This window comes from Tachypleus tridentatus, chromosome 11, assembly GCF_004210375.1.
Source record: "Tachypleus tridentatus isolate NWPU-2018 chromosome 11, ASM421037v1, whole genome shotgun sequence".
NCBI classification, from domain to species: domain Eukaryota; kingdom Metazoa; phylum Arthropoda; class Merostomata; order Xiphosura; family Limulidae; genus Tachypleus; species Tachypleus tridentatus.
In genome coordinates, this window is record NC_134835.1 from 21,126,380 (window position 1) to 21,144,387 (window position 18,008).

General features: G+C 35.5%; 1 protein-coding gene across 1 annotated transcript; it reads left to right on the top strand.

The window, feature by feature from the left end:
• The first annotated feature begins 363 nt into the window (after positions 1–363).
• Positions 364–7,540, top strand: LOC143231439 (prohormone-1-like). The gene is made up of 3 exons (XM_076465976.1): positions 364–597; positions 3,392–3,543; positions 7,216–7,540. Exons 2-3 carry the CDS (start codon positions 3,436–3,438, stop codon positions 7,381–7,383), a joined length of 276 nt encoding a protein of 91 aa, XP_076322091.1. The 5' UTR covers positions 364–597; positions 3,392–3,435; the 3' UTR covers positions 7,384–7,540.
• Positions 7,541–18,008: the final 10,468 nt, after the last annotated feature.

The window sequence follows — 18,008 nt, forward strand, 5'->3', positions numbered from 1 at the left end:
GAGAAAAAGACGCCAATCTGAAGTGTTTATGATAAAGCCAGTTGATAATGTTTTACTAGAGAAACTGAAATCGTGAAATTCGTTTACCGTATTAAGGCCAGTAAAAAAATGCACATTGCTTTCCCTAAATTTCGTCAATCTGTTTACTTTAAAAGTAAACGTTATCAGTAGGCCTTCTGAGGAAATCTAGTGAAAGCTTAATTCTCTTTACCACATTTTGTTTCTAGTAGTCATCTCTGGCTAATCCCTGGTGTACGATTCGGGAACTAAATTTATTTCATGCAACACTGTTCGCAAACTACAATTGAACAATCAAACACGCAAACGACAGCCCTCCTACCTCGTGCATTAGAATGTTGCTAAAGGCTCGTGGTGGAACACCACGTGTTGGCTGAAGTACTGCAGCACGTTTGCAATAGTTCATTTACCAATATCCTTCAATTTTGCGAAGGTTCAACCACGTGACCCCTCGTCCCTAAAAGCATGCGCTATGCTGGAGTCGTCCTCTTCTTCTAAGCTATTTAAAGCCTGAGTTGGCAACCCTTCTTTGAGACCTGAAGATTGTTACTTACAACGCCGCTTCATAAAATTGTCCAGGTAAGGTTGTTGTTGTTTTATAGGAGGCGCATCATTTAAATCATAAAAATTACAGAATCATTACACGATTATATTTAATTTATTTTTTACTTTTAACAAGAACAGAAGTGATTATTGAAATGTTCACTTACTCGCATATATATCTTCACCGTTTGCCTATCTATCATATTGCACTAATAACAAATTGCTGACTTTATCACTTGTGGCACTGCATTTAGAATAAACAAAATGTAATAACTGTATGGGGAAATAGAAACCCGCGCAAGCGTTTCTTTCCCCACATTCGTTTCAGATTACCGTCCGTTTCTGTGCGAACGTATAATTTTAAACGCTGTGATAACATCATTAACTATTTTAACAGAACTAGTAACACGAGCTTTAAAACAGAAAAGCATTGTTGTCCTGTAACATATTTCTCTCTAGACACACTAACCCTAGGCAGTACACGTGTCATAACTCCACTTTGTTTCTGTGATCGCTTATCAACATAAATGTCCCCCATCTGGTAAAATGGTAAGTCTATGGATTTACAATGCTAAAATCTGAGGTTCGATTCTCCTCGGTGGATTCAGCAGATAGCCTGATATGGCTTTGCTATAAGAAAAAACACACCCACTGGGTCTTTGTTTTGTATACCAGCGCCTCTGTTAAGATATAAATATATAACTCATACGAAAACACGTGATGTTGAGAAGGCCATTGTTATTTTGAATAAGCACAAAGCTACATAATGGGCTACCTGGGATCTGCCCACCATAGGCCTGGCATGGCCAGGTGGGTTAAAGCGTTCGACTCGTAATCTAAGGGTCGCTGGTTCGAATCCCCGTCGTAGCAAAGATGCTCGCCCTTTCAGTCGTGGGGCCGTTATAATGTAACTGTCAATCCCACTATTTGTTGGTAAAAGAGTAGCCCAAGAGTTAGTAAGTGATAATGACTAGCTGCCTTCCCTCTAGTCTTACATGCAAAATTAGGAACGGCTAGCGCAGACAGCCCTCGTGTAACTTTGCGCGAAATCCAAAAAGAAAGAAACTGCCCACCATGGGTAACAAAACCCAGATTCTAGTGTGTGTGTGTTTTGTGGACGAGTGTGAGGGAGCACATCACATAGGTGTATTTGTGTGCGGTATTTGATTGTGAGTGTATTCGATTCTTTACACACAAACAAATAATATGTGTGTGTGTGTGTGTGATATAGTATTTTAATAGTAAATAACAAAAACATGTTTCAATGTATTTCTTAATTATAATATTCATGTAAATGTGGTTTATAAAAAAATCACACATTTCGAAAAAGTCACAAATTTTGATTGAAAAGCAGTGGCTCATTTTCACAACATCTGTCGACACGCTCACACAAAACATTTAAATACGCCTATTACGACTGAGAATAGAAGAAATGAAAAATATTTTACTTGTTTGTTTGTTTGTTTTCGAATTTCGCGCAAAACTAGTGAAGGGCTATCTGCGCTAGTCGTCCCTAATTTAGCAGTGTAAGACTAGAAAGAGAGAAGGCAGCTAGTCATCACCACCCACCGCCAACTCTTGGGCTAATCTCTTTTACCAACGAATAGTGGGATTAACCATCACACTATAACGCTCCCACGGCTGAAAGGACAAGTATGTTTGGTGCGACAGGGATTCGAACCCGCCACCCTCAGATTACGAGTCGAACGCCTTAACCCACCTGGTCATACCGGGCCTAAATATTTTCCCTTATAATAGTTTCTATTCGTCTTTTCCTTTCTGTTTTTTTTTTATCTGTCTATTTATTGTATATATATATATCGATGTATATCACTTCACTTATCTCTTTATATATGTGTGGGGGATGTAACTTTAATTATTATTGTTTTAGCTCACATTTTCAGAGTTTCGACGCTAAACACAACTAAAGTATTAGACTATATGCAACTGTTAGAATTACACTATGTAACAAAATGTTTACTTTTCCTTGTTCCTAAGCAGAAAATGTTATTTCCCAATTGTTTATGCCTAAGATAAATGGAAAAGACCTATTTGTTTTTTTTTCAAACTTTGCTTTTGTGACCAGGGAACGTATAACAACAACATGATGGGAGACAATATTTGGGGGTTGATACATGAAAGTGATTTACATTACAGTCGAAAATCTCGAAAAACTACTCACTTCTGAACATTGTTGTATAACTTTAGTATAAATACATGTAAATTTCGATTCATATGTTGTTTTATTCAGACTTTATGTGAATGAAAATGTGTAAATTTGACCGTTTTTACATAGAAAATAGGTTAATTTCTAAATTTCATTATCCAAGTCACAAAAGTAAAGTTTGAAGGGAATAATGGCCGTTTTCTGTATTTTTACAATATAAGCAATTAAACAATAACACATACTATCCAGGAAGAAAATCTGTGTTACATCGTGTTATTAGCTCTTCAGGTTATCATATTTCTTCCCATCATATATCTTGTCGTTTCCAAACACATGTGAACACATGAAGTATTATAAGCATTAAGCTAAACCTAAACTCAGACTGTATAACACATGAGGTATTATAAACATTAAGCTAAACCTAAACTCAGACTGTATAACACATGAGGTATTATAAGCATTAAGCTAAACCTAAACTCAGACTGTATAACACATGAGGTATTATAAGCATTAAGCTAAACCTAAACTCAGACTGTATAACACATGAGGTATTATAAACATTAAGCTAAACCTAAACTCAGACTGTATAACACATGAGGTATTATAAACATTAAGCTAAACCTAAACTCAGACTGTATAACAATATTTATCTTTTGTAAATAGCTAGATAATCCTTAGAAGTTCTTAAGGTTTCAACTTCGGCCGCCATGTTGAAAATAAACTTGGTTTTCTTGCTGGTGTTTCTCTTCTTGACCACCGGTTTCGCTAAAAGTTTGGGTGAGACAGAACGTGGACTTTATCCAACGGACCTTGATGTGAGTGGCGGTTTTATTTTTTTTTATTTTTTTACTGTAGCTACAAAATTATGTTTATTTCGAGACGAATAATAGAAGAGATAAACTTAACGTTAACATAACTTTAGTTATGCGCTACAGTGACAATCGTAATCTTCGTTAAACAGATAAAAATACATAAAACTACAAAATGTAGTAAGTCACCTTCTGATGAATAAAATACAAATAGATATAAAATACAGCAAGTCTCCTTCTGATAAATAAAATACAAAAATGTATAGGATACAGTAAGTCTCCTTCTGATAAATAAAATACAAATAGATATAAAATACAGCAAGTCTCCTTCTGATAAATAAAATACAAAGATGTATAGGGTGGAGTAAGTCGCCATCTTGTCGGGCTAAAGTTATTGTTTTGTGCTGTTATACAGTAAGATGACAATTAAAGCATTTGGTTCTATTTAAGTATACATTACAATAGTCTATAACCAATACTTAATGGTGTCGTCTCTTCCCCAAAACTCGTCTTCCCTTGAACGTTTTGTAACATGCCTTCCTAACATTCTCTTCAGCATTTGCCTTCTTTAGTGTGATGTGAGTCCAAAATACGCGGTGGGTGATGACGACTAGCTGCCTTTGCTATAGTCTTACACCGTTAAAGTAGGGACGTCTAGCGCAGATAGCCCTCGTGTAGCTTTGCACTAAATTAAAAAAACAAACAAGCTTCACATCCTGCACCTTTCCTAAATATTGCCAGAACCAGATCAGAACCTTGATCACTGAGACAGACTCGAGGATAATAACTTCCCTACAGTAGATATAGCGAATGAGTTCAAGTGCTTGTGCTATTTCAGAAGACCACTAAAGTGGATAATTCTACAAAAGATGAGCACTTATTAAAGGGATAAAGTAAGTGGATCATGATCATTCAGTGGATCATGATAATTCTATTGTCCCTCAGTTGAGTTAATTCTCACGTTCATAATGTAATAGAAATTACACAAGTGAGAATCAACTGGAAGCAGTTGTAGTGAACATGAGTGATGCGTTAGACATACTTATAAAACCATGTGATTAAAAATATCAATAATAACTTATCTCTTACCACCCTGCCCAGATGATGAAATAAAAACATAATACCAAATCGCTTTTAACGACGCATTAAACAATACCTGGAACATTGGAGTTTTGCTATACGTTTGGTTTGGTTGTGTTAAGCGTATAGCTAAACAACGTGTGCTCTTCCCTAGTGAATATTGAAAGTCAGTTTCCCGCAGTTAGTTTAGTGGGGAAGGTGTTTGGCAATGAAAGAATAATATGAATGTTTCTGAATTTAGTGTGTCCAAAACTGTATCAGTCATGAAGTTAATTATTAAAAATTGCACCAGTTTTAGTGAATTTAATTATTAAAAATTGCACCAGTTCTAGTGAATTTAATTATTGAAAATATCACCAGTTCTATTGGATTTATTTATTAAAAATAGCACCAGTTTTGGTGAATTTAATTATTAAAAATAGCACCAGTTCTAGGGAATTCAATTATTAAAAATAGCACCAGTTCTATTGGATATATTTTTTAAAAATAGCACCAGTTCTATTGGATTTACTTATTAAAAATAGCACCAGTTCTATTGGATTTACTTATTAAAAATTGCACCAGTTCTAGTGAATTTAATTATTGAAAATATCACCAGTTCTATTGGATTTATTTATTAAAAATAGCACCAGTTCTATTGGATTTACTTATTAAAAATTGCACCAGTTCTAGTGAATTTAATTATTGAAAATATCACCAGTTCTATTGGATTTATTTATTAAAAATAGCACCAGTTTTGGTGAATTTAATTATTAAAAATAGCACCAGTTCTAGGGAATTCAATTATTAAAAATAGCACCAGTTCTATTGGATATATTTATTAAAATAGCACCAGTTCTATTGGATATATTTATTAAAAATAGCGCCAGTTCTATTGGATATATTTATTAAAAATAGCGCCAGTTCTATTGGATATATTTATTAAAAATAGCACCAGTTCTATTGGATATATTTATTAAAAATAGCACCAGTTCTATTGGATTTACTTATTAAAAATAGCACCAGTTCTAGGGAATTTAATTATTAAAAATAGCACCAGTTCTATTGGATTTACTTATTAAAAATAGCACCAATTCTAGGGAATTCAATTATTAAAAATAGCACCAGTTCTAGAGAATTTAATTATTAAAAAAAACACCACTTCTAGTGAATTTAATTATTAAAAAAAACACCACTTCTAGTGAATTTAATTATTAAAAAAAACACCACTTCTAGTGAATTTAATTATTAAAAAAACACCACTTCTAGTGAATTTAATTATTAAAAAAAACACCACTTCCAGTGAATTTAGTCTTGCCACTGTACCAGCGGTAAGTCTATGAAATTACAACGCTAAAAGCATAGGTTTGATTCTCCTCGGTGGACTCAGCAGATAGCCCGATGTGGCTTTGCTATAAGAAAACACACACTACTGAATTTAATGATTAAAACATAATTAATCTTGAATTTAGTTATAAAAAACACAGCTAGCTTTAACACTCACTTATCTATCTTCTCTGTTATATTATACGTGTGTGAATGTTTGATATTAAAACCAAATCGGGCTATCTGCTGTATCGAACCCTCCATTGTAGCGTCGTAAATCCGTAGACCTTCCGCTGAGTTTCACAGAGATATTCACTCTTCAGTATAAAACGTACGTAATTAATGGACTGTTATTTTCAGTTTAACTTTATGGGTTAACAGTTTTGGACGTTATGAAAAATTCCCGCTTTAATGAAACATCTTTCAGTCTTCAAACATAACATTTTGCCGCGTAGGGAAGACTGGGAAAAGAAATAATCAAAATTTGAGGTTCAGTACCATTCATGATATTTCAATATGAACGGCACACTTACGTGACACATGATCTTAAAGGCTGGGTTAAAGAATTGTGAGGTTCAGATAAAGTCACATTTATTATTATCTACTGATCAAAGGAAGTACAGTCATTCTCTCGTTAGTATGAATAGCGGGATTGGCCACTAGAAATCTAATATTCCTACAGCTAAAGATATGAAAGCATGTTCAGAGTCAAATCTCAGCTGGAACACTGGACCTTCCCATCTGCAACCTAGCAAGTTCACACTAAACCAGGCTCAGCCTATAAAATTCGGGAAGTGTAAATGAAAGACCTTTTGTAAATATGTTAGAGATTGAATTAGTTTACAATAAAAATATTAAAATTATTTCAAAGAGTGACAACGTCTGGAAGACACGTCTGTGATGCTAAGAAAGAGAAATACTGGAAGTGATGTCTCGCTGTATCTACAACTGTAAAACCCTTACGATGTCGTTGGAAAAACGTTGTTTTTATCGATATCACAAAGCATTCGTGTTTGGTACGCAAGAGAACCTTCCAACTCCTAGTGCTGTAATAATATACTTATGTAAGAATTCAAACACTCTCACGAAATGCAAAGTAAAGAATGCCATTGCAATATAGTAAATATAGTCCTTTCGATTAATAACTTGGTTTTCTGTTACTTTGAGGTATAAAAGACTGAAAAACAAAACCATTATTCTGTCTCGAATAACCTAGATAAGAACTGTATAGGGTTGGTAATAAAACAGTCGTATATTAAACTTAATATTGGCATAATATATTTTCACTGGCAGATACCTGGCGATGATGGCTCAGTGGACGCAGCACTTTTAGACTACCTTTTTGCTCGCCAGATGGTGCAGCGATTGAGAAATAATCTGGACATCAGCGATCTCCAGAAAAAGCGAACCTACTGGAAACAGTGTGCTTTCAATGCTGTCTCGTGCTTTGGCCGGAAGTAAGCTTCTTCAACTAACATCACCAGTATGATGTTGGAAACAGATGACGTATAACGAAAGACTGGAACCTAAACCCAATCCATCAGGCTCATGATGTGTATCTCAATAAGTTTGATTGTTCTTATAGTCTTAACATGTAATAAAGTATTGGAACAATGCACCTGAATACTTTTGAATGAAATTTATAGTGTTTCTATTCATTGTTTACTATTTCTTTATGTCTACGGATTTACAACGTTAAAATCAGTGGTTCGATTCCCCTCGGTGGGCTCAGCAGATAGCCCGATGTGGCTTTGTTATAACAAAAACACACACACATACTTTTCCTTTAATCTAAAAATTCATCTTTCAAAACGATCACGTAATCATAGTTCACAACGATGAAACATCAGATTGAACCATCACAAGAAGATAATAATTTTATTTTGATACCATTTGAAAATTGGCCTGACGAGGCCTAGCGTGCTACAATTTTAAAATCTAGGGTTCATGGTCCACGTTCTTTTTTTTGTTTTGGTTTTTGAATTTCGCGCAAAGCTACTCGAGGGCTATCTGCGCTCGCCGTCCCTAATTTAGCAGTGTAAGACTAGAGGGAAGGCAGGTAGTCATCACCACCCACCGCCAACTCTTGGGCTACTCTTTTACCAACGTGGGATTGATGGTCACATAATAACGCCCCCACGACTGAAAGGGCGAGCATGTTTGGTGCGACGGGTATGCGAACCCGCAACCCTCAGATTACGAGTCGCACGCTTTAGCCGGCCTGGCCATGCTGGGCCACGGTCCACGTTCTATCGCAGCACTTCGGAGAAATGGTGCTCCATAAAAAATTACTCTCAAATCCTATTACCAGTCGATTATAGTAGCCTAAGTGCCAGTGGTGGGTTCTTTAACTAATTGCCTTTCCTCTAGTCTATCCATCAGTGGCACAGCGGTATGTCTATGGACTCACAACGCTAGAACCCAGGATTCGATACCCGTGGTTGGCAGCGTGGTAGTATCACAATTGTGCTTAATTCTTAACAAACAAACTCTCCAGTCTACCGGTTAACAACTGGGGATGGATATGCGCAGGTAGCCCTTGTGCAGGTTTGTGCAGTAGGTTATATCTGCAGTAGAGATTTAATTCTTAAATTCAAGGTTTGAGTACACCTACTATTTTAAAACACTTATCTTGAGTTATGACAGAATTGATGTAGCTATAAATTACTACGAAACACTCACTATTTCACGTTGGCAAGATGTGCGACCATAGCAACACATTTCTATCAGATTAATAATTTTAATATGAAAGTACCATTAGTGGAACTTCTTGTATCCATGAGAACGAACGGATTTACTCTCTCAATGACGTATTGTGCACGTGCAGCGCCTCAATTTTGAATAAATTGTTTATAATTGTATCAAAGGCGAATGTATAACTTAAAGCTTGAGAGAGGTTAGGCATACATAAATATAAATTTATTTATGTAAGTTTTAAGTCATAAGAAAACTTAAAAAGAAAAAAAATATATTTGCATCTCCACAGGAAATCCACAAGAGGGAGAGCAGATAGCCCTCGTGTAGCTTTGCGCGAAATTCAAAACAAACAAATAAACCACAAGAGATAGACTAGAAAAATCAATTTATAATCTTTCTAGTAAGTAACGTTTACAGTAACGTTTTTATGATTAATGTGCAATAAGAACTAGTGACGAAACATGGACAGTTATACTATGTTTTAATTAAGGAGGCCCCCGCTAGTACAGCGGTATGTCTTTGGATTTACGACGCTAAAATCAGGAATTCGATTCCCCTCGGTGGGCTGAGAAGATAGCCCGATGTGGCTTTGCAATAAGAAAACACACACAAACACAAATTAAGGAGGTTAACATGCGCGTGCGAATGCTTCATGTCTTCGCCACGCGATTTCAATACAGCGAATTTCGACATCAGAAAAATCGAAAACTGTTTACATAACTGCTTAGGACCTGCTAGTCATCACCACACACCGCCAACTCTTGGGCTACTCTTTTTACGAACGAATAGTGGGATTGACCGCCACTTTATAACGTCCCCACGGCTGAAAAGACGAGCATGTTTGGCGCGACGGAAATTTAAACTCGCGACCCTCAAATAACGAGTCGAGTGCCTTAACCACCTGGCCATGCCGAGCCTGGCCAAATGGACCCTAGTGGCTCAGTTATTAGTCTGCAGACTTACGAAGCAAAAACTAAGTTTAGATACCCGTGGTGGACACAGGACACGTACCTCGCTGTGTAGCTTTCTGCTTAAGTACAAACGAACAAACCAATTGACAACGAATCATACCTGTATCGGCAGCTTAACCCTTTCACTACGCAATTAATTTTCAGATTGATTCTCAAGAATTGTCAATTATTAACTAAAAAATAAAAGTATGAACTTAACCCTTGGTATTAGTTTTTCAATATGAAAAAAGCCATATTTTCTGTATTACACGGTAATATTCTTTGAAAATTCGTAGTGGATAGTGAAAAAAATATATTAAATAAACATTTGATGAAAATAAGAAGAAAAATGTTATTTAGTAAAAGGCATATATGTAGTCCTAACTAATTCAAAATCATTAGAGAACATAAAACAAATTATTTAGATAACAATACCCAAGATATAAAGCAGCTGTCTTTATACATGTTCTACATATATGTAGTCCTAACTAACTCAAAATCATTAGAGAACATAAAACAAATTATTTAGATAACAATACCCAAGATATAAAGCAGCTGTCTTTATACATATTCTACATATATGTAGTCCTAACTAACTCAAAATCATTAGAGAACATAAAACAAATTATTTAGATAACAATACCCAAGATATAAAGCAGCTGTCTTTATACATGTTCTACATATATGTAGTCCTAACTAACTCAAAATCATTAGAGAACATAAAACAAATTATTTAGATAACAATACCCAAGATATAAAGCAGCTGTCTTTATACATGTTCTACATATATGTAGTCCTAACTAACTCAAAATCATTAGACAACATAAAACAAATAATTTAGATAACAATACCCAAGATATAAAGCAGCTGTCTTTATACATGTTCTACATATATGTAGTCCTAACTAACTCAAAATCATTAGAGAACATAAAACAAATTATTTAGATAACAATACCCAAGATATAAAGCAGCTGTCTTTATACATGTTCTACATATATGTAGTCCTAACTAACTCAAAATCATTAGAGAACATAAAACAAATTATTTAGATAACAATACCCAAGATATAAAGCAGCTGTCTTTATACATGTTCTACATATATGTAGTCCTAACTAACTCAAAATCATTAGAGAACATAAAACAAATTATTTAGATAACAATACCCAAGATATAAAGCAGCTGTCTTTATACATGTTCTACATATATGTAGTCCTAACTAACTCAAAATCATTAGACAACATAAAACAAATAATTTAGATAACAATACCCAAGATATAAAGCAGCTGTCTTTATACATGTTCTACATATATGTAGTCCTAACTAACTCAAAATCATTAGAGAACATAAAACAAATTATTTAGATAACAATACCCAAGATATAAAGCAGCTGTCTTTATACATGCTCTACATATATGTTGTCCTAACTAACTCAAAATCGTTAGAGAACGTAAAACAAATTATTTAGATAACAATACCCAAGATATAAAGCAGCTGTCTTTTTCATGTTCTACATATATGTAGTCCTAACTAATTCAAAATCATTAGACAACATAAAACAAATAATTTAGATAACAATACCCAAGATATAAAGCAGCTGTCTTTATACATGTTCTACATATATGTAGTCCTAACTAACTCAAAATCATTAGAGAACATAAAACAAATTATTTAGATAACAATACCCAAGATATAAAGCAGCTGTCTTTATACATGCTCTACATATATGTTGTCCTAACTAACTCAAAATCGTTAGAGAACGTAAAACAAATTATTTAGATAACAATACCCAAGATATAAAGCAGCTGTCTTTTTCATGTTCTACATATATGTAGTCCTAACTAATTCAAAATCATTAGTGAACATAAAACAAAATATTTAGACAACAATACCCAAGATATAAAGCAGCTGTCTTTATACATGTTCTTCAAGTGTTCCTGTAATGTTGGCGATTTTATAACGAAACAAATAAACTTCCAAGTTTCACGGTGTACAACATAGATGGCAGCATGCACGCACGCAAAGTGGAGATTATTTCCCAGTTTTGGGTTAGGGATATTTTGGCATGTCGCAGCGGAGGGAAACTCTTTCTTTTGATAGCTGTGGAATAATATCCGAACTACGCAGTTAATGGGTTTCAATGTTTATTCGGATGTATCCAAACTACGCAGCAAAATGATCAAGCTAAGTGGTCAAATAAACCGGTTTTCTATATTGATTAAATACGTTCGACATCTAAGTAATACTTAGTTTAAATAACTTGAACATCAGAAGGGTATAGAAAGATTATGAACAAAACACATGTTTTTTAATATATGTTACAAAGACATCAAATAAGTGTAAACTTAGAGATTCCAACAAAAGTTGTCTTTTTAACAAAACATTTCTTGACTGGATATTTCCTTTAGTAAAGAAGCGTACGATGCTCTTGACGGAAGACATTGACGGAAACTTCTATTATTGAAGATACGTGCAACGTACCTGAAGGTTGTTTGTATGTATTTTTCTTGTAGCAAAGCCACGGTGGGCTATCTGCTGAGTCCACCAAGGGGAATCGAGCGCCTGATTTTATCGTTGTAAATCCGTCGACTTACGGCTGTACCATCTGGCGTATCTGAAGGAAGACATTGACGGAAGCATCTATTAGTACAGATAAGTACAACCTGCCTGATTGAATATACTGATGGAAGCATCTATTAGTACAGATAAGTACAACCTGCCTGATTGAATATACTGATGGAAGCATCTATTAGTACAGATAAGTACAACCTGCCTGATTGGAGATACTGATGGAAGCATCTATTAGTACAGATAAGTACAACCTGCCTGATTGAATATACTGATGTAAGCATCTATTAGTACAGATAAGTACAACCTGCCTGATTGGAGATACTGATGGAAGCATCTATTAGTACAGATAAGTACAACCTGCCTGATTGAATATACTGATGTAAGCATCTATTAGTACAGATAAGTACAACCTGCCTGATTGAATATACTGATGGAAGCATCTATTAGTACAGATAAGTACAACCTGCCTGATTGGAGATACTGATGGAAGCATCTATTAGTACAGATAAGTACAACCTGCCTGACTGAATATACTGATGGAAGCATCTATTAGTACAGATAAGTACAACCTGCCTGATTGGAGATACTGATGGAAGCATCTATTAGTACAGATAAGTACAACCTGCCTGACTGAATATACTGATGGAAGCATCTATTAGTACAGATAAGTACAACCTGCCTGACTGAATATACTGATGGAAGCATCTATTAGTACAGATAAGTACAACCTGCCTGACTGAATATACTGATGGAAGCATCTATTAGTACAGATAAGTACAACCTGCCTGATTGAATATACTGATGGAAGCATCTATTAGTACAGATAAGTACAACCTGCCTGATTGAATATACTGATGGAAGCATCTATTAGTACAGATAAGTACAACCTGCCTGATTGAATATACTGATGGAAGCATCTATTAGTACAGATAAGTACAACCTGCCTGATTGAATATACTGATGGAAGCATCTATTAGTACAGATAAGTACAACCTGCCTGATTGAATATACTGATGGAAGCATCTATTAGTACAGATAAGTACAACCTGCCTGATTGAATATACTGATGGAAGCATCTATTAGTACAGATAAGTACAACATATCTCGGAAGAAATATTTAACAAAATTCATATAAAGAAGAAAAAAATGGAGAGAGAGATAAAAAGTGTGTACCTCGAACACTTTATTAGAATAAACCGTATTACAGAAACTAATATGGCCGCGTAAGGTAGACATGCGTACAACATATTTAAAACTGTAGCTCTGTATCAACGAGATACGTATATAAAAATGCAGACATTAGAATGAGTCGAATCACCGTGTCCAAGAGACACATAGATAAAAATGTAAAAATGAAGTACCGTGCAGATATCTTATAAAATAATATAGATACATCAATGAAAAGGAACACCGTGTCAAAGAGACGCGTTTATAGCAATATAGATACAACAATGAAAAGAAGCGCCGTGTCAAAGAAACACTTTGTAGAATGTTCGCGTCCAAAACACATAACACGAAGTATAACAGGCAGGAAGCGCCACCTGAAACGTATTGAAAACAAAAATGAAATTTAGACATATACATGTACGTTTGTAGACACTTCCTTAAGTCGAACGCCCGGCATGAGCAGGTGGGTTAAGGAGTTAAACTCGTAATTCGAGCGTCACGGGTTCAAATCCCCGTCGCACCAAAAATTCTCGCCCTTTCAGCCGTGGGCGCGTTATAATGTGACGGTCAATCCAACTATTCGTTGGTAAAAAAGTAGCCCAAGAGTTGGTGATGACTAGCTGCCTTCCCTCTAGTCTTACACTTATAAATTAGGGACGGCTAGCGCAGATAGCCCTCGTATAGCTCTGCGCGAAATTCAAAAAAACAAATAAACCTTAAGTCGAGATACATAATACAGGAAAAGTTTTATTAATAATCGAAATGATCTTATTTCATTGCTAGTCGATGGTTCAAGAGCTTCGTTTCTTTTTAAAGAAAACACCAAGTCCACTATGAAGTCTTTGGACTCGACCAATAACAGTCCGATTACGTTAGTATTAAAGATCATCGAAGCGAGTCCTTTAGGAGATGTCCAAGCGGTCAAGTGTCGCTGCTACTCTATCTCTCACATCTTCCTTTAGACAAGAACATAGACGCTGAAGAGTTTTCCAGCTCTCTCTCTCTCCATAATCCAGTTTCTCTTTACGTTTTCAATGTTTTCATCATTGTAAGCTCGCTGTCAAAAATAATACCATTCGTTCCCTTTCCCCTAACGATCATCGTAATAAAACCCACACTCGAATTGTTCTCAACCATGAGTAAAATTCGGAGGCATTGTTTATCTTCACCCTAGGGAACGTTGTTATTTATTAAAACTGAACAGTATCCAGGAGTCTCTGAGTGAAATTGGTGTTCGAGTCCGTCTTTCTTTCTGTCAATTAACAGCTTTCAAATTCTGAATGTTGGCTTGCATATTTAGCATTAGTTTGTTGTTGTTTATTTCTCATAACATGTAAACGTATTTTGTAAATTTCCAGATTTACTTCTACACGGATTTCAGTGTCGGGTCTGTGTGCACGTGAGTCACATATTTCAAATGACAAGCACGAATTTTCTTTCTTCGTGAAGCCCTAAGACTAACTGGTAAGATGTTATTAACATCTGGTTGGCATGCTATAATCGTACCATTAGGGACATCTTTTCTACGGGGAATAAGTAACTGTTTCGTTACTATACAACGCAAGAATTAACACTGTAGCAATAATAAACGATTTTTTTTTTCGGAAGGGAAAGAAGATACAGGATCAAATGTGGCAAATTTTCTGCCTGCATAACCTACGTGTGTACATATATGTTTATGAGTAGTTTGGTTTGGTTTTAATTTCGCGCAAAGCTACGCAAAAGCTGTCTGCGCAAACCGTCCCTAATTTAGCAGTGTAAGATTAGAAGAAAGACAGCTAGTCATCACCACCCACCGCCTACTCTTGGGCTACTCTTTTACCAACGAATAGTGAGATTGCCCATCACATTATAACGCCCTCACGGCTGAAAGGACGAACATGTTTGGTATGATGGGGATTCAAACCCGCGACTCTCGGATAACGAGTCGAGTGCCTTAATCACCTGGCCATGTTGAGCCATATATGTGGATAGAGTTTAAAATTTTGAATTTTAAACACTTTTCACAAATGTATTTATATGTACTAATTGTTTCCCAGATATTTTTATGGTAATATCTTGTTCATGTCTTGTTTGTGGCCCCGGCATGGCCAGGTGGTTAAGGCGTTAGACTCGTAATCTGAGGGACGCACATTCGAAGCCCGGTCACACCAAACATGCTCGCCCTTTCAGCCGTGGGAGCGTTATAAAGTGATGGTCAATCCCACTATTCGTTGGTAAAAGAGTAGCCCAAGAGTTGACAGTGAGTGGTGATGACTAGCTGCTTTGCCTCTAGACTTACACTTATAAATTAGGAACAGCTAGCGCAGATAGCCCTCGAGCAGCTTTGCGCAAAATTCAAAAAACAAGCATTGTTCTGTTTGTGACGATGACGAAAAATGTAACATTTTTACAGGTGGTTCTTGATCCTTCGAAGGTACAACATAATTCAATCAAAATAGCTTGAAGATTTATACTTTACAGAATATTATAAAAACGTTATTATTTTACTACAATTAACGAAGCGTGTATTTCAGTACCTGTGATATGTAATAAAAACTTTAGCACAATCTATTGAATGGTGCCACCAACAAAAATTAACATTTGAACAATTAAAAAAATTACTGGCATTACATTTCTTTATACCAGAACACAGTTGTAAACAAAAGCACTCTTCTCACAACAAGAATACAATTTGCACTAGAACTATATGTGAGAGTCTGATTATATCTTTATTCATATAAATTTTAAATGTAGTGCTGAGAAATTGTAGTTTTTCTTTAAAAAAAGACCCGTTTCATCAATAAAGTGTCACATTTTTATGATATAAAACATTACGTGTGTGTTTTCCTCACAGCAGAGCCACATCAGGCTGTCTGCTGTGTCCATCGAAGAGAAAACATTACGATTTATACCAGTAAAATTTACGAACATTTTGAGCTCTGTACGTTGCATCATTTCTATACATGAGTTTAAAACAAGTAACTTTTCACATGAAGTACTTCTCAGAGTATATATTTATTTTTTTAGAAAATGTTCACCTTTAGTTTTAGTAAATTCTTTTTCAATGAGGTATGAATACTATGGTAGGTATGATTTCTAATTACTAGCACGGACAGTTACCCATAGGGTGGAGTTTCTGTCAGTGTCTAAAATAAAGATCTGTATATTATATGTTTTCATGAGTAGAATCTAAACGGATATTATTGCGACGTACATTATTAATACGTCATCATGCGTAAAGTCTAACGAACATTAGAAATCTGTATATTATAAATACGTTATTACGCCTAACAACTAAGCCTGAGCATATTACGATTCTAAGAATGGCATTAAGAAACCAATTTTGCGCATGTCTTGTTTGAAGTTTGTTTGTTTTTTTTAATTTCGCGCAAAGCTACACGAGGGCTGTCTGCACTATCCTTCCCTTATTTAGCAGTGTACGACTAGAGGGAAAGAAATTAGTCATCACCACCCACCGCCAACTCTTGGGCTACTCTTTTACCAACGAATAGTGGGACTGATCGACACATTATAACGCCCCCACGGCTGAAAGGACGAACATGTTTGGTATGACGGAAATTCGAACACGCAACCCTCTGACTACGAGTCGAGTACCTTAACCACCTGGCCATATCGGGCCAAGACTAGAGGAAAGGCAACTAATCATCACCACCTACCGCCAACTCTTGGGTTACTTTTTTTTTACCAAGGATTGACAGTCACGGATGAAATGGTGAGCATGTTTAGTGTAACGGGGATTCAAACCCGTGACCCGTAGATTGCGAGTTATTCGCCCTAACCACCTGGCCATGCCGGGCCTTCTCTGAAGTACATTTAAGAAACTTCAATAATAAGTGCACTGTTTTAAGTTGTAATGAAAAAAGTGATAATAAAACATTTACAATAAAAACAAAGATCGTTTCTTCCCTTGTCCATAACATATCACCAGGTCTATCTGGTATCATCAAGTATGATACAAGGGTTAGCTTCTGTTCTGTTAAAATGTTGTGATCTGGCATCATCAAGTAAGATACAAGAGTTAGCTTCTGATCTGTTAAAATGTTGTGATCTGGCATCATCAAGTAAGATACAAGAGTTAGCTCCTGTTCTGTTAAAATGTTGTGATCTGGCATCATAAAGTAAGATACAAGAGTTAGCTCCTGTTCTGTTAAAATGTTGTGATCTGGCATCATCAAGTAAGATACAACAGTTAGCTTCTGTTCTGTTAAAATGTTGTGAACAGAATTAGGAAAAATTTACTATGTATGATCGATTAAAAAAAAGCTTTTCTGTTAAAGCAATGCTGAGAATTGTGATAAATCTTGTAATGTTGAGAGATTTAACGATTAATCGTATAGGCAGATAAACCAAATCAAGTGATGTTACTTTTTGGAGGCGTTGACTAAGTTTTATAGAAAAAATCTCCACCCGTTTTCAGTATTTAATTGGTCGTTTGTATTAACCATATGAACAAATATAAACAATGGCAGTAGGTGGCCATACAAAACCCACTCTAATAGTAGTTTTAGGGAACATTGTAAATAAACCAACAAAACACGGAACAAATTTTATTTAAAATTCAAAACAATTGCTTGTTCGTATCCACAGTTTAAACCCAGAATCTAGACGCTTGTGCTTCTAGATTGTTTTATTTTTGCAACGAAACAAGAAATAAAATACGAAAGAAAATGAATCCATTCATTTCAACCATGTAATTTTAGA

Excerpts from the sequence above, each read along its gene's own strand:
- LOC143231439 (XM_076465976.1), top strand. The coding sequence starts at position 3,436 with ATGTTGAAAATAAACTTGGTTTTCTTGCTGGTGTTTCTCTTCTTGACC. Across the intron at positions 3,544-7,215 it reads TTTATCCAACGGACCTTGAT|ATACCTGGCGATGATGGCTC; the intron begins GTGAGTGGCGGT and ends TTTCACTGGCAG.